General features: G+C 45.0%; 1 protein-coding gene across 10 annotated transcripts in view; it reads left to right on the plus strand.

Moving 5' to 3' along the window:
- The window catches only part of ABI1 (abl interactor 1), a 139,611-nt gene that overhangs the window by 26,574 nt on the left and 88,814 nt on the right, over positions 1 to 24,223 (plus strand). For all 10 annotated transcript variants that reach the window (XM_019508258.1, XM_019508261.1, XM_019508265.1 and 7 more), the window contains exon 2: positions 14,629 to 14,796. In XM_019508258.1, coding sequence (XP_019363803.1) covers positions 14,629 to 14,796 — 168 coding nt within the window. The remainder of the gene's footprint in view (positions 1 to 14,628; positions 14,797 to 24,223) is intronic.

Consider the following 24,223-nt stretch of genomic DNA (forward strand, 5'->3'; position numbering starts at 1 on the left):
GGTAAGACTAACTGACCTGTAGTTTCCCGGGTCCTCTTTCCTCCCTTTTTTGAAGATGGGAACCACATTGGCCCTCTTCCAGTCTTCTGGCACCACTCCAGAGCACCATGAGTGCTCGTAAAGCCGTGCCAGGGGTCCTGCAATGACCTCAGCCAATTCCTTTAGAACTCTAGGGTGGAGATCATCCGGACCGGCTGACTTGAATACGTCCAGCCCCTCCAGAAGCTCCCTAACTAAATCCTCACTAACCCTTGGCCCAGGTGTGCCTCCTCCGGGCCCTGAGGGGGCCCCAGCAGGGAGGTGGCTGTTCTGGTCGCTGCTTAGGAAGACGGAGGCAAAGAAATCATTAAACATGTTAGCTTTGCTGTCTGGGGTGACGACCAAATTTCCCAACGTGTCCATTCATCCAACCCAGAATTTCTTAGTTTTCTTCAAGAATGTTGTGGGAGACAGTATCAAAAGCCTTGCTAAAGTCAAGGTATGTCACATCCACTGCTCTCCCTGCATCCACAGAGCCAGTCTTCTCATCATAGAAGGCAGCCAGATTGACTTGTCTGTTATGAATCCATGCTGATTGTTCCTAATCATGTTTTCCAAGTGGTTAGAAATGGATTCCTTGAGCACCTGCTCCATGATTTTTCCAAGGACTGAGGTGAACTGACTGGTCTATAGTTCCCTGGATCCCCCTCTTTCCTTTTTCTTAAATATATGGGCATTATGTTTTCCCTTTTCAAATCATTCAGGACATCTCCCATTCGCCACAAGTTTTCAGAGATAATGGCCAGCAGCTCTGCAATCATATCAGCCAACTCCTTCACCACTCTTGGGTGCATTGCGTCCAGCCCCATGGACTTGTGCACATTCAGCTTTTCTAAACAGTCCTTAAACCTGTTCTTTTGCCATTGTCAGCTGCTGTCACATCTTTCCTAAACTGTGCTGCCAGGTGTAGTAGCTTGGGAGCTGACCTTTCCTGTGAAGACTGAGGTAAAAAATGGCATTATCATCTATCATTAGTGTGCCCGCTTTGTTTTGAGTATCCATTCACGTGTTGCCTTGGCACAGACGCTTGGTGATGGGCGCAAGAAAGCTTTGTGTAACCTCTGAAAGGGACCCCGATCACCCCAGGGAGGACCCCAGAACTCTTCTGCCGCGCTTCGAATGTTGCTTTAGTGGTGGGGTCTCCTGTTAGTGGTCCCTCGAGGTTGGTTGTTCCTCCCAATGGATATTTGCAGGGCTTCACCTCTCCTACACCCTTTTCATACGCCAGCCTCCTACAGGCCACCTGATCTTGATGTTTCTGGTCCTCCGGTCTTGATGACTCTTACCCATTGCACAGTCTCCAGTATCGGGCCCCCTTCTCCTTCCTCTAATAGACTGTGGATCCATTGGATATTTCCCTCTTTTGTGAGTCCCTCTTGCTTTTGGCCAGATGTCTGCCGCTTCATGTGAGCTATCCTTGGTGTATGGCTGTTGTCCAGACTCATCAACGAAAGATAGCCAGCCAAATGAGAAATATAAAGAAAAATTTAAAACAAGACAACTGAGGAGGAGGCACAGGCTAATAGCAAACAAAAGGGAAGAACACAAAGGAAGGGGGAAAAAAAAGGCAGGTATGCGAGATAAATTAAAGATCAGGCTGAACCGACTTACTAAACTTGCTCTGCCCTAAAGCCTGTGCCTGGCTGTGTCCCTTGACGCTGCTCCACTCTCTGCCTCTGTTGAGAGCTTCCTATGCCTCTCTTGGCTAATTCTCCTCCCCTGACCCGATTGGTATGTGCCTGGTGTGAGTAGTGTCCCTTGCCTTCTGTGTCTCTCCCTGCTCTTCTTGGAGCGGGGTCTCTTTCCACATGCTGGTGCTGCCTGTGACCAGCGTGGGGTTCTTCTGCAGCTGTTGCTGCCTGGGTATCCCTGCTCAATCGGCAATTCCTTTGCTATGCCGGCGTGGACTGCTGCTGGTGTGGAAAGCCTCCACTGCCTCTCCTGCTCTCCTCGGCTCCCAGCTGGTGCCAGCTTTTTACTATCACCTGGCCGGCTGGTGATAGTCTGTGATGTCACCCGCTGGCCCCAGCTGTATATAGGTGCGGCAGGTGAACCGCGTGGGTTTTTCTTGTTGGTGTCACTCTTTTGGAGTCTGGAGCCCTAAAGTAGGTAAGTGGTCTTTGTTTTTGGGGTTTCCCCTCTGGGGGTGAATGCCCCCATGCTTGTGCCCCTGGGACAACTAGGTTGTCTCCCCTGTTCAGTAAGGGACTTGCACTTTCCCTGATCTTCCCCTTGTTGCTGACATTACGTGTAGAAACCCTTGTTACTGATGCACTGATAGATATTTTTTGTGGCCAATACCGATGGCCAAGTTTTAGCGAGCCATATTGGCCGATACCGATCTAATTCCGATATGCAGCCAGGCAGCATGGAGAGTGGCTTCCAGCTAGTAAGTCTGTTGTGGGAGAAGTGGGGAGGGAATGGGCGTGGGGGGTGGGGGTCCATAGATTGAGGCAACCATGGTGAGGGAGGGACTGGAGCTGGGGCTGAGACTGGGATGGAGCCATGAGTGGCTGGCAGGGGAGGGGGGCGGGGAGAAGCTCCCACCACTGCACCTACCCTGGGAGGGCATGGGGGGCATTTAACCCTGGATCTGTGCGTGGGGCAAAGGTGGGCTGCCACTGCAGGCTGGGGCCGGGGTGGTACTGTACTATTCCTGGTGGGGACTGGGCCGGGCTGCGCTCAGGGCAGGTGGTGGCAATGCTGGGAGGGGGCGCTACAGGAGGGAGCTGCAGCCCCATCCAAATTCCCTGTAGTTCTGCCCACCCTGGGCCCCCACCCATGCAGATCTGGAGGCACATGCCCCTCATGCGCTCCTGGGGTGTGTGCAGTGGCGGGAGCTGCCCACACCTCCACAGGCACTGGACAAGTTGCTTGTGGCTCCGTTCTAAGTTTTTGGCTCCAGCTGAGTAGCGCCAGCCCCACTGCCTCGCTACTGGGCTTTGATCTGGTCCCCACCCTTGCTCCTTCCCTCACAACAGTCTTACCAGCCAGACCTGGCTGCTCTTCACACTGGCCTGTGCTCCTGGCCACTTACGTAATGTGCTGTGGGCTGCGTGCATGCATGGGGCATTTATTGGCAACATTATGGTCACATTGGCCAAAAAAAGCTGTTTGCCGATGCTGTCAATCTTCCTTATATCGGCACCTCTACTTGTTATCCTTTACTTTGCTTGCTAGCTTCAACTCCAGTTGTGCTTTGGTGTTCCTGATTTCATCCCTGCATGCCCAAGCAGCACTCTTATACTCCCCCCTAGTAGTTTTTCCAAATTTCTATTTTTTGTAAGCTTCCTTTTTTGTGTGTGTGTGATAGCTCACTGAAGAGTTCCCTTCTAAGCCAAGCTGATCTGCTGCCATACTTGCTAGTGTTTCTGTGTGCTGGGATGGTTCAATTTCATGTCCTCAGTAAGGTGCTTTTTGTTCTGGTTTTGGTTTTTTTAAATACAACCAGCTGTTCTGGACTCCCTTCAGACTTGCCTCTCAGGAGATCCTGCCCATCAGTTCCCTAAGAGAGTCAGTCTCTGCTTTTCTGAAGTCCAGGGTCCTGACTCTGCTGCTCTCCTTCCTTTCTTTCCTCAGGATCCTGGACTGAATCATCACATGATTGCTGCTGCCCAAGTTGCCTTCCACTTCTCCATGCCCCACCAAGTATTCCCTGTGTGTGAGCAGCAAGCTGAGAAGAACACAGCCCCCAGTTGGCCTCTCCAACATTTGCACCAGAAAGTTGCCCCCAGCACTCTCCAAAAACTTCCTGGATTGCCTGTGCACTGCTGTATTGCTCTTTCAGCAGATGTCAGGGTGATTGAAGTCTCCCATGAGAACCTGGGCCTGTTATTGGGAAACTTTTGCTATCTGACTGTACTTCGGAAATTTAGTATGGCATTCTGTTTTTTAAATTCCCTCTAACATCCCTTTTATTATTGGAATATGCAATCTCTGAGTGTTAAAGTGTTTGAGGCCTCACTGCAGGATTTGGAGGGAAAGGTGTATTTGGTAACATCTCTTTTTTTTTTCTCTTTCCCATGCCCATGAAAAAGCAAAGTATTTTTCCCTTGGGGAAAGAATTTCAGACAAGAAATATGTGCTACTGTGTTCACTGAGTTTGGGTAACTTAGTGCTAAAAATGCTTGGCTGATTGATTACAAAATTAATCCACTAATATCTCATGGTTTCAATTCTTTTCTCTTTTTATGTTCCCCTAAGAAGCATAGAAAAAGACAGGCACTGATCTGGTGTAGTTGAAGGATGGGGAGGGACTTTGGTAAAATACCCAGGAAAAACTTCTAGAGCCAGTATAGCACTCCAAATTGAATTGTTTAATTTGAAGTCATTCTATTTATAAAGTTCAAGTTGGTAATTAAAGGCTTGCCTGAGCTTGGCATGTAAATATTTATATCCTCTTAGAATGACACAGCAAGCAGGCCACAATGTTATCAGGCTCTGCCCACTAGGATTTCCCACCACTGCTAATACTGATGGTAATAACCGTGGGGATGCTAGGCAAAGATGCTACATGGAGTCAATAGCTAGGGTCCAGGCAAAATCATGACCTGTACAATTCTATATAAAATTTGCCTACTCTGTGCTTGCTGGGATTTTTTTTTTTGTGGGTGCTTGGGGATGCTAATCAAGATGAGGGCTGAGATTATATAAAAAAGGATGAGGGTTGCCTAAGCCTGGGTTTTTTAAGTTTCCTCATTTGTTTGTCAAAAGTGCTCAGTACTTCTAAGCAGCTCTGTGCTCAGGACTAGTAGATGATAATGTTATGTATTAGGTACGTAAAAGTGGATTTAGGCACTTAATTTTGGGGGCCCCTCTTCTTTAAACAAATAACGGCCTTGTCTGAGATGTTGTGCAATCCATGCATCAGAATCTCAGCTTTAGTTGCTAGGTAAGAACAGAACAATAAATACTTTCCAGGAGCCATTTGATGCCTCTAACTCCCCTGTCTTCCTGCCACTGCTGCTGTCCCCTCTGAGTAAGCAACACCCATTCATAAATTTTAAAATTTTTTCCTAGTCAATCTTTTGGATAATGAATGCTCTTTTCCCTCCCTCAGTTGGAGTGATGGGTGTACCTTAAGGCTGTACAGTACTCTCACCCATCCTGAGAGACTGGTGCTGACTGGTAAGCACTTTATTACTGACATCCTCAGTCAGCTATGCTGTTTAAATCTCTTTGAATAACTTACTGTTAGTCAGTGCCTGGAAGTTTCCTCTAGTGCAGAAAAGCTTTTGCTTGCTGCTCTTGTGATCTGACTTTCTTCCTTTTTCCATTATTATAGATTGAGGTTATGATAAAATAACTTGTTGTCAGTAGCAGATAAACATGACTTCTACAATGCAACCTGTATGCAAAGTATTTTAAAAAGCAGCATGAAATATGACTAAAAGGAAGCTTTTTTCCATGGGCCACCTACCCAATTCAGCAGGTAGCTCCTCAATTACTTAAAATAACCTCTGGATTTACAGTTCGTAATATTCCATTCAAATTAGACTTTTGGCTTGTAGTAGGTAAACATTATCTAGTATGAGTGGGCATAATTAAACCTCTGACACACCATTACTGAAACTCAGATGCAGAATGCTTAGACCAAGCTGAACATAAGTTGCAACACTGAGAAATTCCAAGGCCTACTGCCAACAATAATCAGAAGAATAAATCTTTTTAAAACTGTAGTGCAGCTTTCCATGTTCATAAAAGCCTTATCACTGAGATGAGGGAGCAGCTTGGTGGAAACTTTTTAAGCTCATCTTGGAGGCCTTAAAATGCCACATTGGCTAGGGACAGAAGTTGCACATAAACTGGTTTAAACCTGTAACTGAACAGAAGTTCAGTGCACATAAACCAGCTTCAAAATGGCCAAAACTGGTTTAAGATAAATCTGGTTGAATATAGTATCAGACTTAACTGATTTAGGTCAAACCAATTTATGAAACTTTTGTCCCTGACCCTTTCCTGGTTCAAGTTAAGTTGGAGTCCCCCAGCATCCCATCATGCTTTGCAGACCTGAGCTGGGCTGTGCTGTGCTGTCTACTCCAGAGAGCAGGGCTGGTTGTGGCCCTCTGCTCCCTAGCTGGAGCAGTGAGGGCTGGCTCACTGCCCCCACCCCCAGGCAAACCCTGGTTGGGGTCTGGGGCTATGGAGGAGGGTTAAACTCCCCATCCCCCAAGTATAGAGTTGCCCAGCCCTGCTTGCTTACTGCTGGCTGTCACTGGACTACAAATTCCAGAGGCACCTGGAAACAGGAAGAAGAAATGATGAGCAACCCTGCAGAGTCGTGCTGTTGTGACTGGACTGCAAATCCCAGAGAACTTGGAGCAGCAGGAAGAGGAAACAAACACATAGCCCATGCTAGCTATGTGCCAGAGAGCTGTGCTCTAGCACTCCCTGGTTCTGGCTTGAGCTGCTGCAGGCATGTGGCTGCATTACCTGAATCAAAAGTGGATGTCTTCATTTGTTTGTTGGTGCAGTCTTTGCAGCTTAAACTAACTTGCAAAGACTGAATCAATTCAGTCTTGGGCTTTTTGACTGTCTGTACTTAGCCATTGTGTTAAAAATGCTGGGTGTTGGGGGCTGCTTAGTAAGCTAGCATCTCCATTTCCTGGATGGGGAGGTAATTTTTCTATTTATGCCCTGTGTGCATGCCAGCATATAGCTGCCAGGTTTCAGTACTGCTGAGATTCTCCAGGCCATTGACCTGGATGTACATATTTACCATTCATCTGAAATGGGAGAATTTTTCCAGTTCCACTAAAAATAGGAATAATCAGAATATCAGTTACAGCTGGGTCTCCTTTTTAACTTTCAATGAAAACCTTAGTTCACATGCCCAACCTTGTTAGCAGCAGCTAGAAGCTCTTTACTGTTCCCTATGTGTCCCTTTGCCCCTTGCTTGTCTTCTTTCCTGTTAGTCCTCACCATGTATTTGTTGTTTTACGAGTACGAATAGAGGATCTCTGGCTTGGAGAAAGCTGGATTGGTTATCAATACCCAGCTATTGAAGCTGGGCTAAGACTTGCTTGTGTGTTCTTCCAGGCCATAAATTCATGCCATACTGACTCTTGTTTTGCTGAAGGAGGCCTCTTCTGTCCATATTTTTCTTCTGGTTGTGTTAGCTTGGGTCTCGTTGTTGGGAGTTCCTTGATTTTTTTTTTTTTGAGGGTGATCTGTCAGTGAGCCATGGTCTTGAGGTGACTTGTATGTAGTCCTTGAGCTTCAGATCTCTCCACAGCTTAGGTCTGAGTTAATTGACAAAAACTCATGATTCTGCTGGGACCCGCATTTTGGTTCTTAATATAGAATGGACAGACTGTCATGAAAAGAGGCAATATTCTGAAGCACTAGCCTGATCACCAGTTTTATTGGGAAGTATATTACATTCTAAGTTTCTAAGGAAGCTAAATAATAAAGAGCAGTGAATAAAGGATGAAATAAGTCTGGCAGTCAGACCAATCTGTTTGCTTCTGCTTAAAAGAAAATACAAGTTATAGTACCTGAAGTGCAGTGTTATAAAGGCAAGTTAAGTCACAGACTGATTTAGAATAATATAATTTTCCTTTTTAATTGTTGATGCAAAGCTGGAAAAAGAAGCTTTGTGAAAATACAAAGGTGCAAAACCATACATGCTTTTCTTTTTTGCAGAAACAGATGTAGCACATTGTCGAAGCCGTATGTTCATAGCATTTCTGTAGATCAGAACATTAAAGAAGGTCTGGACCCTGGAGTAGAATGCCAAGCATCTGACAAGTTACAGGATACTGAATCATTAACTTCTCTGCTTAGCTTAATTATTATTGGCCAACTGATGTAGCATTGCCCTAAAGCAGTTGTGCATTTTTTTTCTTTATGCAACTTTAATTACATTCCAGCAGATGAGGATTGGGGAGGGGAATGGGATAATACATGCTGCAGGACAGAGACAGACTTCCCTCAAAGAGCTCTAACTATCCCTTGTTTAGTGTGTGTCATGTCTCCCCTTCCCCCCAACTGTGTCCTGTTGAATGCTGACGTGTCAAATAGATTAAACTCTTCTAGGGGCAGTGCTTCTTGTTCTTGCTGCATGCAATGCTCCATTTTAATCATTACTTGTTTATGATGGGGAATTTATGTAAGACAAGTCAGAAGCCTCTCCACTGGTTATTGTATAAATTAGCAGCATAGTGAATGGGACTGAAAATGGGGAGAGGTGTGAGATTTAGAAGTTGGGGAGGATATAATGAAGGGCTGTTCTGCAGTGAAGTACTGAGCAGATGGATTGAAATGCTGTGAAAGGTGGGCTAGCATTTGGAAAGGGATTGGGTGTGTTGGAGGGAGTCTTACATTATCTCAAGTTTGTAAGCCAGAAAAGGTAGGAAGATGATGGTTGGCTGAGATTGAGGGGGCAGGGAACATGGAGGAAAGCTGATGAAAGTACTGTGTAGTTCAGGGGTAGGCAACTCCTGGCACAGGTGCCAGAGTGTGGCATGTGAAGGCATTTTGCTTGGCCTGGGTGAACAGGTGCAGAAGGGGCCAGGATTGCACTGCCACAAAAAGGATTGGGCCCCTTGTGGCTCCTCTGCTATCTGCTTCTGGCACACCAACTTCTTATAAGTTGAGGTTGCAGGTGTTTTTTGACCCTTTGCCCTAAAATATTGCTGACTCATGGAGTAACCACTGACATATAGATATGCCTGCTGATATACAGGTGGGTTCCTTTTTGTCTACCACTTGGAAAGGTCCAGAGAACGATGAGCAGATTCTGTGGTATCTGACCCTGAAGGGTTGGCTGGATTGGGATTGCTAGATGTCGTCATTTTGTTTTATTTTGCCAGTTCCATGGGGTGGAGTGAACCAATCTAATGTAGTAATATTTCTACAATCCTGAAAGTAATATGGGGAATATTCAGCCTTTTCAAATCTAGACTTGTGCCACATGAAGTGATAGGAAAGTCAGTGTTCATTTGAACACCAGCTTCTAAAGTTTCAGGAGAGGTTTATATCTAGATTTTGAATTTCTGTGTAAGCGGAGAGCTAAATTGGCATTTTGTTTTCCTTATATGTCTCATAAGGAGAAATGGGCAAGGGACAGATCAGTAGTGGTACAAGAAAAGGAGGTTTTCTGAAAAATCTTAAACTGAAAAATGTTTTTGAAGTTAGAAAGTTAAACAAGAAAATTGATTAGTGTCAGACTTTTTTTATTTCTCTCAACCCCCTGTAGCTTTTGCTAGAGACAAAGTGGATTATTTATGATCCTGTGTTGAATCTTTAAGAAGTAATAGTCTGCTTACCAGGAAGAATCCTGATGTGTAGCTGAGCAGTTGTATCTTAATTGTACTTGCACTGCTACTGAGTTCAAATTCCAGTTTGGGTAGCCTGTAAATATCTTTGGTATGTTTGCCAAATCTGCCTCAGCTAGTTTGAGTTGCAAATTTGTTCCTGGACAATGTTTGGTAGGACCCCATGGGATAAAATTGTGGTCCTGCTGAAGTCCGTGGGAGATTTCCATTTGCATTTGGCTTTTACTCTGAAATGCCTTCTTTTAGGAGGAGAGTGCATATGTTACATGTGATCCTTCATTGAAAGAGAACTTGACAATATGAAAATGCTAGTGTCTAGTATCAAAGCACTTGAAAGGTAATTTTACTATTATCTAGTCCAAACTTTCTCTTGAAGAGGATTGATGACCTAAACGTTGTAGAAGAGCAGGGTTCTGTTTCTCCTTGATTCACTGAGTGAATTTGAAGTCACACAACTAGCCAGTGTCTCAGTTTCACCATACATATAATTGGGATAATATCTCCATGTTAGGGGAGTTGTCACTATTTTATTTCAATATGTGTTAGATTTTTTTTTTCAATTGTTTTGAAGTAGAAATTGCTACAAGTGCCAGGTAGTATCAAACCTACCCATTTTTGTAGTTTTGTAAGGCTGTTATGTCTCAACTTTCTTTTTAAAATCTTTTGAAAAGGGAAATGGATATGATCTCTTTTTTTTCTTCCCTTTTTTTAAAAATTTAAATATAGGTTATGGAGTTCTAACTTTGTAATCATGGACATGAGTAGTTCCCAGTCAAGTTAGGGAAATTTCACTTAGCTGTTTGCCTTAAAGCTGAGGTACCAGTGAAGTATGCACTAACTGATGCGTCTCTATCTTCATCAAGAAAGACTGCGTACATATAATATTCATGATGTCATTTGGACAAACAAATAAGTTCCAGGTGTTCAAACAACTGAAAGTAATAAGGGCCAGGCATTTGACTGACTGAAGCTGTCTGCTTGCTGAAATAAAGAGATGCCTTGGGTAATGTCAGATGAGAAGACTGCTACTATCCAGCTGGGCCATGGTGTAGCTTTGTGTCATATTCTTACTTGCTGTGACCCACCGCTCCTTAATTGGGAAAGAGCTCCTTGAGAAGGATCTGGCTTGAGAGAGGACTGCTGAGTGAGACACATGGCTGAGTCACTGAGGTATGAGTGAGGCTGATCGGTTTATTGTAGTAGATGCGGCCAAGCGGAAGCCATTCTTTGTGGTTTTCAGTGACACTCACTACAGTGGCGTTTCCATCACTGCCCATAGTGATGGGAGCAGGGGTATTTCTCAGACTTGTTGTTTTGTGTTGTCTAGCCCTCCTCAGAGCAGGACAGGGCATCTCAGCAATTGATTGATTTTATTTAAAGTCTATGCTGCTGCCACAGATGCTTGAAGTAGTGAAAATGGTTACAAATGTTAAGGCAAAGGCTGGTGACAACAGGCACCTGTTAATTTTGTGGTTTTTAAGGTGTTAGCAGTTATTTTAACACTAACAAAGGAAGTTACATGTTTGAGTGCATCGTATACTGCTTCAAGTTACTGGAAAACTTCTAGCATCAGGGAGCCAGTAGCATCGTTTGTTTAAAAGCAAATATTTCTTATATCACTCCCAATAACCACTTTGATTACATTTGGATTCTTTTTGCTCCTCACTGCAGACGTGTTCCACTCTGTGCTGGTCCTCATGAAGAATGGCATGTCCCCAGCCTCTGTTTTGAGTATCAGCTTCTAATATGATCTAAATATCCTAGCAAAAAAGTGTTGACCTGACCTCAGAATACCACTGACTTTCTGAGCAGTTGTGTAATCAAAGGGTTACAGCACTTGCATTGGGTTTTCTTGCCAAAGAACCTGACTTAGACTGAATATTTAAACAAAGCTGTGACGGCTAAGTAGTTAAGGATGCAATATTTAAAAATGACAATTGGACGTGCTAGTGTTGAGTAACGCTAGTCTTGGGAGGAGTATAAACTGAAATCAGAACTTCTTGACATTTCTATGCTTAATTTTGTCAATTTTAATTATTGTGTTGAATATCACCTCTTCTTGTTTGATGTTCCTTTAAAAGTAAGTGGAAATTAGGAAGAAAAAATATTAAGTGATTTGAAAGAGAGGATTTAGAATAGAAATCCTTTTTCAGCCCTGAGCGTAGCTGCTATGGTGATGGGTACTCTAAATCCAATAAAATACCCAAAAAAGAGCTTGTATTGGCAAAAGATTGTCTTCTGGCGGGCCTTCCTCTGTCACACATTTCACCTTGTCAAAATTTCTCCTTTAGTACTGTCATGGTATTTTACGTATTGTTGCTCTGGAAGGAGATTGAGTGACTTTTGTTCAGTTTGGCTTGAAGCTGAAATTGTGCTGTATCTTGCAGGGGAACTGAGTTCACACCTCTGCCTCATTGTATGCAACTGACTTGTAAAAGCAGGCATTGCTTGAAGTGTGCCTGTTTAGTGTTTGTTCTCTCTCTAGCTCCTCCCTCCCCACCCCCACTGTCAGTTAACAAGAGGTGCTTGATTTTTCAGACGCAAGATGGTTGCAGAGGAGTTGGGGGCTGTTTATAGCTACACCTTTGCTGCTTCTCCCTGCTAAAGTGGCCAGTAGGATACTTCACACTCTCTTCTTCTGAGGAAGTATCAACAAGGGAAAGATTGTATTATTACTCTGTATATTTTGTAGACATCCAGAAGCTTCTGAGCCCTCTGTGTCTATGTACAGACATTCAAAAAGTCTGAATTAATTCAGTTTTTGCAGGTTAGTCTAGCCTACATAGATTGTCTACTCACTTGCAAATTGGTTCATTCACTTTTGATTCTGGAAATGCAGGCACATGCCTGCAGTGGCTCAGGCTAGAAGCTGGGGCGGGGGGGCACTAGAGCAGCCCTCTCTTCTCTTTGGCAGCAGCCACAAGCCTAGAGGGCAACTGACCTGGAGGGGGAGCATGGTCAGACCCTGGCAGGCTGCTAAGTATGATTGGGGAGGGGTTTAAATCCCAACCCTGGCCTGCAGGGACCTCAGCCAGGGTGTGCCTGGATGGGGAAGGGGGGAAGCAGCCCCTGCCAGGTTTGTTCTCGAGGGGGGGGACATGGCCAGACACCAGCCTGGACAGTACCTCAGGTGAGGTGGGGGCTGGGAGGGGGACTAAACTCCCCTGTCTTCCCTCTGTCCTACCAGGACGGGGACCTCAGTTGGGGTCTGCTTGGCTTTCTACCTAGCTGGCCTCTTGTGGTAGGGGACGTGGCCAGAGCCAGCTGGCATGGCCCTGCCATTTGCCTGCCTTGCCCAGGGCTGAGCTTGGGGGTCTGAGCCAAGCTGGCCAATGTGTGCTGCTGAGAGTGGGTGTGAAAGGGCTGGGCTGGGCCATGGGGATAGGGCCCTTGTGAGCCACCTGAGGCTTGGGTTGGGGCCTTGGGAGCTGTGCTCTGGATTGCTCCTGGTTCCCTGAGCCCAGGCTAGGCTGGGCTGGGCTGTCGTACAGCTGCAGGTGGCTGTGAAGGGCCCTGCCCACCTGCAGCTGGCCCTGCTCAGCCCTGGGTGAGGTGTGTAAATAGTGGGGCAGGGCCCTTCCCAGTAGCTGTGGCTCTGTGAGTCTGGTCTGGCACACATGGGCAGTGGCTGGCCAGGCACCAGTGTGGAGGTGATGCCACTGTAGCTGCAGGTGGGTGCCTTGGCATCTGGACTGTCCGTGCAGGATGAGTCCATTTGTACCTGCAGCTGCTTGGGCAGAGCCTAGCAACCACCCACCACAGGGGCGCGTGTGCCCACAGCCGCAGCTGCACCTCCTGCACAGTGACGGACAGGCTGCGGTGGTGGTGGCAGCCATAGGCACATGATCTTCCCAGCAGATGGCTGCCAGGCTCTGGGCCTGCTGGTGTCTCCAAGCTGGCCTGGGTAGCTGCAGGCATGATGAACTAGTCTTGTATGTCCAGCCCAGCTGCCATGGTGCCCATCCACAACCACAGCGGCATTGCCTCTGTGCTGCTACCTGGTCAGCTGCCTCCTGTGCATGCTGGACCAGGCTGTCATGGAGCTGCAGCTGGCTGGAAAGGGCCCTGCTCCCATGGCCTGGCCTGGGCCAACCCTGCTATCTGCCTGTCTCATCTGGGGCTGAGTGGGGCTGGCTGCAGGCACTGCTGATGGTGGTCACAGAGGGGCTGTACTGGGCCAGGCCACGGGGGCAGGGCCCTTCCCAGCCACCTGCAGCACCATGACAGCCCAGCCCAGCCTGTGTGTGGAGAGCTGGGAGCAATCTGGGTACATGGCTCCCTCAGCCCTAGCCTGAGCCACAGCCAGCTGGGAAGGGCCCTGCCCCCATGGCCCAGCCTGGGCTGGCCCCCTCCACACCTGCCCTCAGCAGTGCCTGCAGTCTGGTCAAGCTCAGTCCCCCAACCCCAGCCTTGGCCCCAGGCAAGGCAGGCTGGCCACACCCATGCCTCTGATTTGGCTACAGAGCACAGGGGTGGGGCCAGCCATGCTCTATGGAGCAGACAGCACAGCCCAGCCCAGAGCTGAAAAGCATGCTGGGATGCTGGCGGACTCTGAGTTAATGTAAACCAGGAAGGGGTCTGGGACAGAAGTTCCATAAACCGGTATGATCCAAATCAGTTAAGTCTGATATTATGTTCAACCAGGTTTATCTTAAACCAATTTCAGCCATTTGGAAACAGAAGTTGAGTGCACATAAACCAGTTGTTACAGGTTTAAACCAATTTGTGTAACTTCTGTCCCTAGCCTAATATGCATGACCTCCTGATGCTGCTCTCCTGCCTCCCTTGCTGTGAGATGAAGAGCCAGCCTAGCTGTGAGTTTGGTTTCATAGAGAGCATGTGCTTTGGGGGACACCCAGCTGTGGGAAACTGTTTTTTTTTTTCCCTTCCTGTTGGCTTGGGATTTATGATCTCAAAAGATAGGGAAAGCTTGCTTGCTTACTGTTGTTATGTTTTTCAAATTTATTTATTCCCTTCCCCTCCCACCCCGGGGAATTGGAGCTTTTTCTTTGGAAGTGGAGGATAGGCAGGTCAAAAAGCTTTGCTCAAGAGAATCGGGGTAATTTTTGCACTGAAAGAATCACTTCTTGGCACGTAATATATTTATTTAACCCAAACCATGGTTTTTTTTTTAGCTATTTTCTTTGTTGTTATAAGTATCTGCTTGATGTACACTGTATTATCCAGCCAGATAAGATACTCTAGTCGGGTCTTTTGGGTGACCAGTTCTAAAAACAAAGATTTCTGCTGACTGTACCAAAAAAACATCCCCAAAAACCTTGTGTCTTTTTTTTTTCTTTTCTTTTTCCAGGCTCCAGATAAAAGGAAAGCACTAGAAGAGACCAAAGCATACACAACCCAATCTCTAGCCAGTGTTGCTTATCAAATCAATGCACTGGCCAACAATGTACTCCAACTGCTGGACATCCAAGCGTCCCAGCTACGGAGAATGGAGTCCTCCATCAATCATATATCCCAGGTAACCTTTCATCTTAAACTGAGCTAAAACAAGAAAATAGCCTTGGGGAGCTAGCTGTGTACCTTCCTTTCCTCCTCCTCTCCCTCCTGCACTCAGTCAGTTCTTCATGACCAAGATGTTATCTGTGCCTGAGTCATCAAATCTTTCATTATGGGGAGAAAAGTTACTTGGGTGGCTGTTCCCCTTGTTGGGCGTTGCATAGCTACCGTGGATTTTCTTTATTAAATTTTCTATGGAATCATTTAATCAGGTGTTTAAAAGAACTGCTTTTACCTTATGAAAGGTACTTTCATAAAAAAAAATTGAAATTAAAGTGAAACTAAGCTCATTCTCTCTCAAATTATATTAACTCTAAGTATTTAGTCTCTAAAGCAAATAGTTCAATCTCTAAAGCTTCTAACCTTTGGATTTTAAATGAGAAGTAGAGGGTGGATGCTTCTTGTTATGGCAATTCTAACAGAAAGTACTTCATATATTTATGGCATAGTCAGCTAATACTTTCTTGTGTTCCCATTAACGTTTTGAACTTCTTACACCCAGCTTTCTCATTTACCTTAATTTATTTAATAATGTAAACCAATCTCAACTTTGGATTGTGCCCTCTCTATGGCTTCTTCAGTTTATTTCTGAAATATCAGCTTCTTCTGTGCCCATCTTATTTTTCTACCTGATGCCAGAGCTGTGGAGCCCAAGCTGCTAAAGCCTGCTTGCTGCAGCTGCCCAGAGCCCAGAGTGGCTACAAAACAACTGCGCCGGGCTCCACAGCTCCGACATCAGCTCCATGTGTGTGCACTCATCGCCAGCAGGAAGCTGATGCTGGAGCTGTGGAGCCTAGCACAGCTGTTTTGCAGCCTACCTGCTGCTCTCTGCAGCTGGCCAGAGCCCAGGCTGACTACAAATGGCTGCGCTGGGCTCTGGAGCCCAGTCACCAGCTCCGTGCCAGGAGCAGGGGAGAGACCGGGGTTGTGCTGCCTCAGGCCCCTCCCACACTAAGGCTCTGGAGCCCAGCACAGCTGTTTGCAGCCTCCTGGCTGCAGCCAGCTCTGGCTCTGGGTGGCTGCTGCCAGCTGGGAGCCCGGGCTGCTCCCAGCAGGCAGCTGGGATGCTGCAAGCCCTGCTGGGAGCAGCCTGGGCATCAGCAGCTACCCAAAGCTGGGTAGCTGCTGACAGCCACAGAGCCCAGGCTGGGGTGCAGGGCAGGGGCAGCAGGGTGCATGGCAGCAGGGCTGGGGGGTAGGGGCTTTGGGTGGGGGGCTTTGGGTGCAGGGCAAGGGGCACAAGCAGGGCATCCTGCTATGTACCCCCTGCCCTCATTTTGTTTTTCTGGCATGCTGGCACCCCAGCACCTTCCAAGGTAGGCATTGTGGTGTTTTTCAGCATTCCAGCCAAAAAAACATTGTCTACCCCTGCTTTATGCATATAGGTTTCAGCTGCTTCATAGCAGAATGTGCATGAGGGTTGTTCAGTCTGCTGAAAATATTTTCATTATCCATTTTGATCCTTCAAGTGGTAGGTCAACATTGTTTACCTTCTTAGTAAGTAGGGGTTATCTGGGAAATGGGAGAAGACTTTCATGTCTGGCTGAGGCCTAGGCATTATAGTAAAGAACCCCAGCATGGTAGGATTTTGAAGAAGGGGTTGCCTTTTTTTTGAGGGAGGACAGGGTAAAGAACAATGGTAAAAGAAGGCTGTAGAAAGAACGTGAGACTTCCAGACTGATACGGTTCATGGGATGGGTGTAGGATTCTCACAAGTTCATTCTTTACTGCTTATAGTTTGCCAAGCTCTGGTTAGCCAGTCACTTCATGCAGTATGCTTCCCTGTAATAGCTCAAGTACCTGAAAAATTGTTAACCCACATACTACTTTGACTCTCCATCTTAGCCTTAATACTAAAACACAGAAAGCAGTAAGCAGGAGGCTGATGTCCCATCTACCTCCTGCATTACTGTCTTCCAGGAAGAGATGATCTGAGTAGGCTGTGGGGCCCAGGCCAAATTGGCAAGTGAGGGGCCCTGCCCCTGGACACAAGGAAGCCAGTGGTGGATTCAGCAGTGAGGGGGGGTGTGCTGAATGGCCAGATGTGAAGCCGGTGGCATTGTGGACTCACCGCAGCCACTCCGCCCAGCTCTGTGGGGCCCCCCAAAGCGCAGGGTTGGGTGCAGTTGCCCCAATTTACCTCCCCACTCCCTAGGGACAGCCCTGCTGGGACTTGAGCAGCATAGAATAGGGTCCTTAGATATTTAAATTCTAAATAGATGCAATAGGATCTGGCCAGAACAGCCAGGCCTGGCTGAAGCAATTCCTTTATAATAAAATAATGAGATGAAATGAATTTCAAAATGCCTCTGTGTTTTTGTTTTGGGTTTTTTTAACTGCATTATTTCAGCATATATGATGGATTTGAAACCCTTAGGTGCCCAGCCATATCATGTTTGTGGTATGCCTTACTGGCCAAGCACTGTCTATCAAACCCATTTCACATAGCCTCTGGCTCACCTCTTTCCCCTCAGTCCCTTACCCCCATCGCACATGCACATGCACACACCACCTTTACCAACGTATAGATCTACCGAGCATGCCATATACTCTGGTAATTGTGGCTTTAGAATCTTCCGGCTGAACAGCGGCACAGTAGTTGAGCTGCATTTTGCACAGGCAGGTAGGTGGGGAGGAGGAATTTCTGTATGTGCAAACTTAGTACTTAGTAGTTCCCTTGGCTTTCTTTTAAAGCTGTTGTAAAATGCTTACTTAATGCCTAATATGTATTTTTTTGACATAGCTTTTTCATTAATCTGAAAACATTATCTGTCATCCAAACAATGAACTAGTAAAAAAAAAAAAAAAAAGGAAAATTTCTATAGATAAGAGACTTTTTCATAATAACAAAAGAAAATGTAGAAGAATGCTTCTGGACCCTCAAACCTTAACTGCCTTCAAAGATGGAACAGACTAGGAACTTTCATCTCCACATTCTCTGCTTTTTCACTGTCATATACTTTAACTACAGGTTTTCACAAGTCTTGGCATGTCATCTAGTACAAAAAAAAATGAGAACAGCTCTGGCGAATATGTTCAGCTGAAAATGCATACTTTCCTTGGCTCTGTGATATGAATAGTCATGTAAAGCTGCAATAGTTGATACTGGCACAAAAGCTGTAACCCCCTGTACTATTTTGCTGTTTTGAGTTGAAGGCACTCTTCTGAAAGCTGTTGAGTCACCTGATACATGAACTGTTTGCTAAAGACTGTGAACAATTGGTGCTTTGTAAAGTTTTCTTTGAAGAGAGTTTAGCAAGGTCACTTGTAGTTTCTGTGGCTATTTGGTTTTTCCTGAAACTAATCCCAATTATAAAGAAATCTCTTTGCGCTAATTTTAGAACATTTAAAGCTTAACTGTGTCCATGTGTGCACACATGTGCGCACACGCATGTGTATGCAGGTGTTGGTTACTTAATCTTTTTTTTTAATTCAGACCTTCAGTTTTGTATCTTCTTAAACCTTGCTGTTCTTTCCTTTGCTTCCTGTTTCAAAAATTGCTCTTTAGAAAACTTGTCGTCACTTTACCCATACTTGTATTAGCTTTAAATATTTTTCTCTGGAAACAGCTCAGATATGTATATTCAAATTCTGAGAATTCACTGAAGTCCTTCGTTCAAAACCAAGATGAGAGCCTTTAGTCATTCTTGGTCAGCATTTTGTTTCTTCTTGGACGTAAGTTTCTCTGTGGCATTGCTGGTCTGGCAAAAATTTAAGTTTTGCACCTTGGGGCAGATATGCATGAAAGAATACAGTGGTCTCTTGATGCAACTTTCATTTGTAACCAAACCTCAGGAAGAAAATGGCATGGTTCTCTAGTTCTTGTTTTGTGCACAAAACATGCCGCATCTCCCCTCCAAACCTCCACCTCATGCAAATGACTTAAGTTTTTTCTTCAAATCCCCGACTGCAGAATGACTCCTTCTGCCAGATCAGTTCGAATATTTAGTGAGAGCAATAACTGATGGTCACCTTGTTTGTTCAAGACTCGTTTTTTAAGATTAAACAGCCCATCATTTAACTTAAGAAAAAAATGTTTTATTTTATAATTTTCCTAATAAATAAGTAAGGTCTTCATGTGCACCACTTGGTTCTTAAAGATGAACAAAATTCTTGGGTCCGAGGTGATATCTTTTATTAGACCAAGAAGATAGTAGCAAACAAAGTCTTTCTTTACAAGCTTTTGGATATGCATGACCTTCTTCAGACTGAGGAGAATACAAAGATTGTAAAAGTACTTTTACTTGTATGTGTACTTTTACAATCTTTGAATTCTCCTCAGCCTGAAGAAGGGTGTCTATATCTGAAAGCTTAGAAAAAAATAAACTTTTTTTGCTACTATTTAGTTGGTATGATAAAAGATATCACCTCTGACCCAAGAGCTTTGTTTTAGGGGTGCACCTTTTTGGTGCAAAACCAATGATGGGGGGCAATAGCAATGATCAGCCATATTGGCTAATACTGACTTGATTGCTTATTATGCAGCCTGGAGAGCAGTGTCTGACTGGTAAGTCTGTGGGGGGAGTAGGGAGAAGTGGGGTGCCAGGGGCATAGATCAAGGCAATGGTGAGGGAGGGAATGGGGCTGAGGCGGGGGCTGGCAGTGCACAGCTGGGGCAGAGCACCGGATGGAGTCGTGGCTTGCCTGGTGGGGGTGAGTCGGTTCCTGTTGCTGTGTGCACCCCCAGAGGAGGCATGTGCCCCCCAGATCTGTGCGCAGAGCAATGGAGGGCTACCTCTGCACATTCAGGCCTGGAGACTGCGTCCGGCTCTTCCTGGCATGGGCTGGGCCCAGGCTGTGCTCATGGTGGGCAGGGGTGGGGTGGGTGACAGGAATGCTGGGAGAGGGAACTAAACAGGGGCTACAGCCACCCCAAAATTCACTGTAGCCACCCTGTAGCCCCTCCTGCTGCCACCCACTTCATCCTGTCTGCCCCGAGCACAATGCAGGCCCTGCTCTGCAGGGAAGAGCTTGGTGCAGCCTCTGGCCCTGAGCACACAGCAGCAGCCCACCTTTGCCCCACTCAGAGTTGGGGGACATATGTCCCCCATGCCTCCTTTTTGGGGGTGCACGGTGCCAGGAGTCACCCCCTGTCTCCCTGCAATCCCTGGGTGAGCTACAGCTCTTTTTCATGCCCAGCCCCGCTCCCTTTTGCCATGAGGCCTCGATACACGCACACACGCTGTTCTCCAAGCTGATGGGCTGAACTCCTGGTTGGGTGCATGCTGTGGCTGTGCACATACACCCATTTATCTGTGACACTTGGCCACATCAGCCAAAAAAAACTGATTGTCGATTTAATGTCATTTTTCTTTTATCAGTGCCAGTAAAATGTGGACCAATGTATCGTTTGTTGCATCTCTACTTTTTTTTTCCTCTCTTTTTCTCAGACCAGCATGACTACAACATATACCCCACTTGGTTCTTGACATGTTACTTTAAGTGGTGTACTTCACTCTTACAAGTCTTAGTTACAGGAAAGGCATCTTACTAGTATGCAGATTGTAATGCTTATTTTAAACTGATGGCAAATACCTATGCTAAAACTCTAATTGCTTTAAAAAAAATTTAAAAGGCAAACAAAAGAGGGGACTTTGCACAAATAAGTGAGGCATGGAGATACATTTTTCCTGAGGGCATGTCTACCCGGCATAGGTGCTGGCTGGAGCTTGCGATCTCCTTGCTAGATTTAAGGTAGCACGGTTGTGTTTGAATGCTTCTGTCATGTGTTTTGAGGTAGATGCCAGCTTGGACTGGAGTTAAGCCACTTCACTGTTACTTTCTGTTGTACTGCTGTTTTCATAGAGCTCAGCTCTTCAGCTTACATCTCTGAATACACAATTGAATTTTGTCAGGTTGCTCCCACCCTTTCAGTCTGTTAACCTGGTAAATTCAGAGCTTGTATTGGTATTGTCTCTTGGCTATATAGTCTTTGGAAACCAAAGCTTACACTTGATAAATTGGATACTTTTTTATTGGAGAGAATTCTCTCTATTTACTCTGGCTATTTTTTTGAGGGAGTACTGACATGTGGGCGTGCTTTCCTACTGTTTCATTGTTGTCCTCATCCCCCTTCATGAAAACAGATTAATCTAAGAAGCAGCCTACCATTTCGGTATAGTAAAGAGAATTAAGATGAATCTGGCTTTCCTGTGTTAAAGGAGAGATGGGGTGACAGGGGCATCCTTGTTTACTGTGTCAACTGAAACAGTTTATCAGCACTTGCATTTATATAAGAGCAGCTGCAGTATTGAATGTAGCTAGTAGTTTCTCTTTCCTGAATATAAACAGTTCTAAAATAGCTCTGTATTTAAATCTATGCCAATTGAAGCATGGAGGAAGAAAGAGTCCCTTTCAAAGATAACATGTTGGACAGAAAACCTACATTCACAGTGAATAATTTTTCTCCCCTGACTCTAAAGCTGATCTCTATTGTGGAGTGATGGGTATTGTAGAACACAATTTTGAATGTGATTCACTAGTGCATCTTCAATTAAAATTAACACAAAAAAAATCTTAATTTAAAATTAATTTATAAACTAAAAATGAAGGCAAGGCCTAGTTTTTAAGAGCCCTTCCTGCCCTCGTATCTAATTTGGCTTCATGGCTTTGTTTGAACACCACACGTTTTATACTTTTGTTGTAGTCTTGGTGAACCTGTGGCACAAACTTATGCAACACAGATACAGTCTGTTATCTTAAAGCTTTTCAACTATTGTCTTGACTTGGTCTTCAGAAAACAAATGCCTGGGGGTTAATTGTTTATCTTAATATTTTATCAGCCATCTGTGGTTTCAAGTCAGATCCTGGGAAGTTTTATGCACGGGGCTCTGGAGTTTGGAAGTTCACCCCAGACACCTCTATGTACTAGTGGTTTGAGACTAGATTTATTCATCTATGGATTCCAAGTCTTGGTTGTCAGGGCTTGGAAAAAAAATGTCATGTGAACCTTGCTTTTCCCTTGACCAAATTTTAAATGTCCTTTTCTTTCTTTTTCTTTTAAAAGTTCTCTGCCTGTTAAATTAAGGCTTTGTTTATGTAGCACAATATGAGGTGGTGTGCACGGGTACCAATGTCGGTACTAGAAACATGCTTTCCCCTGGCTAACTGGCTGAGAAGCAAGGTTAATTGGCATTGTACTAATGAGGCTATACTCTTTCCAGTATCTGAGGTAACGTGTTCAGAGCTAGCTTGTGTTTCTCTGCACAGGACTATTTTTACCATGTAGATATATACTCAAAGTAAATGGAGTTGGTTGGACTGGAGAACAACTTTGATCTTACAAGGATAAAATAAAGGCCAGAATCACTGTTGGTATACTTTCTGTGCCAATTGAGTCATGAAGGGACTGCTCAATGTCAAGATTCAGAGTAGTTCCACTTCTGCATCAAAAGGGATGACTCCTACATTTCAAGGGCATATGATCAAGTGGACAGTGTGAGTCACAGTGCACTTGTTTCTTTAGCATGCCTGTAACTTGTCATGTGTTCATACATTGAAATGTTCCCAATGAAGCAAAGACAGTTGCACGTTTGTTAAGAGGAGGCTTGTTTTGAGCAAAGCTAGCCACCATAAGGTTCTCTACCAGGACAGCCAAGCAGGCCTCTCTGTGGTCATTGCTAATGAGGTTTTTAAATCCCTTAATGATCTCGAGCCCAGGTGTGGCCATGCATACCTCCTTAAGCTTTCCAGCCCCAGATTAGCATCCAAATTGTGGACAACTGTCTGGGTAGCTTCCAGAGACCAGTTGTTGCACAGTAAGATGATGCTGTTGCACTTGTGGTGTAGAGCTTTCTATACCCTGCCACTCTTTATTCCCATCTTATTCCATCCTTCTCTGCATTTGATCATAATTATTTGGGTTTATTTTACCCATTTTGCAACTCTTCCCTCAGTTCAAATAGTCTTTGAGTCCTATCAGTCACACAGTGATATTGTGAAAGGTTACAGTTTTAGCTATTAAACTCCCTCCTTTTTTTAAACTTTTACAGTCAACTAATGCCTTTGAATAAGTTTGGACGCTTTGTTAAATAATAAATTAAAAAAGCTTTTATAGAATCGGTTTTATTAATTTAAACCCAGAAGCTTACTACCATGAGAATTGCTTGAAAGGCTTTTAGCTGGTGGTTTTGTTTAACAAAAGAGGAGTAGGGATTTTGTAAGGACCTTCAAATCTTCAGCGAAAGCCCCTTATATTGGGGAAAATGTATCAGCAAAAATGAAATGCATCATGAACATGTTAAAGTCTGATGTATACTCTTTGACTGGTTACTCTTTCTTCCCATGCGTCTGATATAAGCCAGTGATTCTCTAATGGGATGCTGCACAATCCTTTTTAAGGATGCTGCAGAATCGCACAATATTGGCACTATTAGGTATGCAAGCATCTATGCATGATTCACAAGATAAACCCAGAGATTTCAAATAGGATTCCATAGTGTTAAAAATGTTCTGACCTGTTGTGGCCTACCTGAAGTTTTTGGAAGGAAAGAATTGCTTTATTTTTTTTTCCATAGTCAGAAAAACTGAGCGAAAAGTAAAAGCTGGAATTCTTTCAGAGCAAAGGGGGTGGGCTTGAATTTACGAGAACCAGTAGATTAAGATCTTGCTTAAAATTAATATCCTTTCCACTTCAATCATAAACAAGTACTTCTTAAGTTAGAACACTGTAAGGACCTCTTTTATGTTGATGTAAGATTTTTCTAGAAGCTTTGTAAGTACTTAAGCATGCTTGAGAGAGAAGGGAAATGCTAGATATGAAGCAACTGCTAGAACACATCTGCTATGACACTAGCTCAGGGGCAGGCAATTTTTTTCATCTGGAGGGCTGCTTAACAAGTTTTGGTGAGCTGCTGAGGGCTGCAAGGAGAGCCCTGCCCCCTGACAGGTGCCCTCCCCTAGTCGCCACCTTGGAACCAGAAGTCTTGCCCCCCTAACCTCTGACCTTTGCTACCAGAAGTCCCTCCCCTTGCCTCAGAAGTATTCCTTTTGACAAGGTGGTTTGCCATCTTGGAACCTGGAAAAAAAACAAATTATATTTTAAAAGTTAAACACTTACATTAATTTGATTTCAAAAAATACATTTTGTCCTGAGTTTTTTGTGTGTGTGGTATACATATAATGGAATGACCTCTAGCTTAAAATGAAGTCTTACTTGCGTAAATCGTGGGGGTTATGGAGGTATGTGGTGTGGGCGAGTCGGCTCCTAGGCACATTCACACTGGCTAAACTGGGGGGGCAACCCATGGCAAGCGCAGCGTCTATATGGCATGCAGCAAATTGGGCAGGGAGCAGAAGGCAGAGCAGCAGATCAGGCAAGGAGCACAGGGCAGGAAATGGAGCAGCGGACGGGGAGGGGAAGGGATTGGAGTGGCACTGGAGGGACGTAG

The sequence above is a fragment of the Gavialis gangeticus genome, unplaced genomic scaffold, assembly GCF_001723915.1.
Source record: "Gavialis gangeticus isolate Ggan-Ray unplaced genomic scaffold, GavGan_comp1, whole genome shotgun sequence".
In the NCBI taxonomy this organism is placed as follows: Eukaryota; Metazoa; Chordata; order Crocodylia; family Gavialidae; genus Gavialis; species Gavialis gangeticus.